This window comes from Rhea americana, unplaced genomic scaffold (assembly GCF_003343005.1).
Source record: "Rhea americana isolate MKP2758 unplaced genomic scaffold, rheAme1 scaffold_28, whole genome shotgun sequence".
NCBI classification, from domain to species: Eukaryota; Metazoa; Chordata; class Aves; order Rheiformes; family Rheidae; genus Rhea; species Rhea americana.
This window is the reverse complement of record NW_028186401.1, coordinates 324,050-324,701: the sequence shown is the minus strand read 5'-3', so window position 1 is coordinate 324,701 and position 652 is coordinate 324,050. Positions and strand designations below refer to the sequence as shown.

The 652-nt window shown below is 73.8% G+C and overlaps 1 protein-coding gene across 1 annotated transcript in view; it reads right to left on the bottom strand.

Moving 5' to 3' along the window:
- PARP16 (poly(ADP-ribose) polymerase family member 16) overlaps positions 1-137 on the bottom strand; it is a 5,225-nt gene extending 5,088 nt beyond the window's left edge. Inside the window, exon 1 of the mRNA XM_085308747.1 lies at positions 119-137. Within this exon, the coding sequence (XP_085164873.1) occupies positions 119-137 (19 nt within the window). The remainder of the gene's footprint in view (positions 1-118) is intronic.
- Positions 138-652: the final 515 nt, after the last annotated feature.

Genomic DNA, 652 nt, shown 5'->3' with positions numbered 1-652 from the left:
TCGGCCCGAGGGAGGGAGCGGGCCGGGGGGGACGCGGCGCCTCGCTGCCCCTCGGTCCCTCCCGATCTGGAGCGGGATGGCGGCCTGCCCGTCCCCTGAGGCGTCCGCAGGGACGGACGCGAGTCGGCGTCCGCCATCGCGGATGAGCGCCAGTGGCGACCCCCCGCCAACAGSAGCGCCCGTGACTCCTGCTGTCGGCGGGGCGTCCGGCGTTCTCGCTCTCGGGCCCCTCTTGCCCTCGGTACGCGCCGGCGACCGTTCTCGACGCCGGGCGAGCGCCGGCGTGCGTCCTCCTCGCCGGGGAGCGGGAGCCGCCGATCCCCGCGGGTCGGCGTCGACCCCTCTCGATCTCGCCTGGCGTCTCCGCGTTTCCCGCTGGGATGGGTTTCGCTGTCGRGGCGGCAGCACCCGCCGCGGCGGGTGGCCCTCGAAACGGGGAGGGATTGGTGCCCATCGGCTTCCTCTCGGAGCTGTCGGCAGGGATCGATGCCGATCGGCGGGGAATAGGCGCTGCCGGCTGGGGAAGAGCYGCGACCGGCGGCGTAGCGGTTGGTGAAGGTGCGGAGCGCGTTGATCCCAAACCGGTGGCGTGCCTTTGGGGTCTCAGACGCGTGGCGGTGCCCTCACGGCAAGCTCGGCTGGTTTAAGCGAC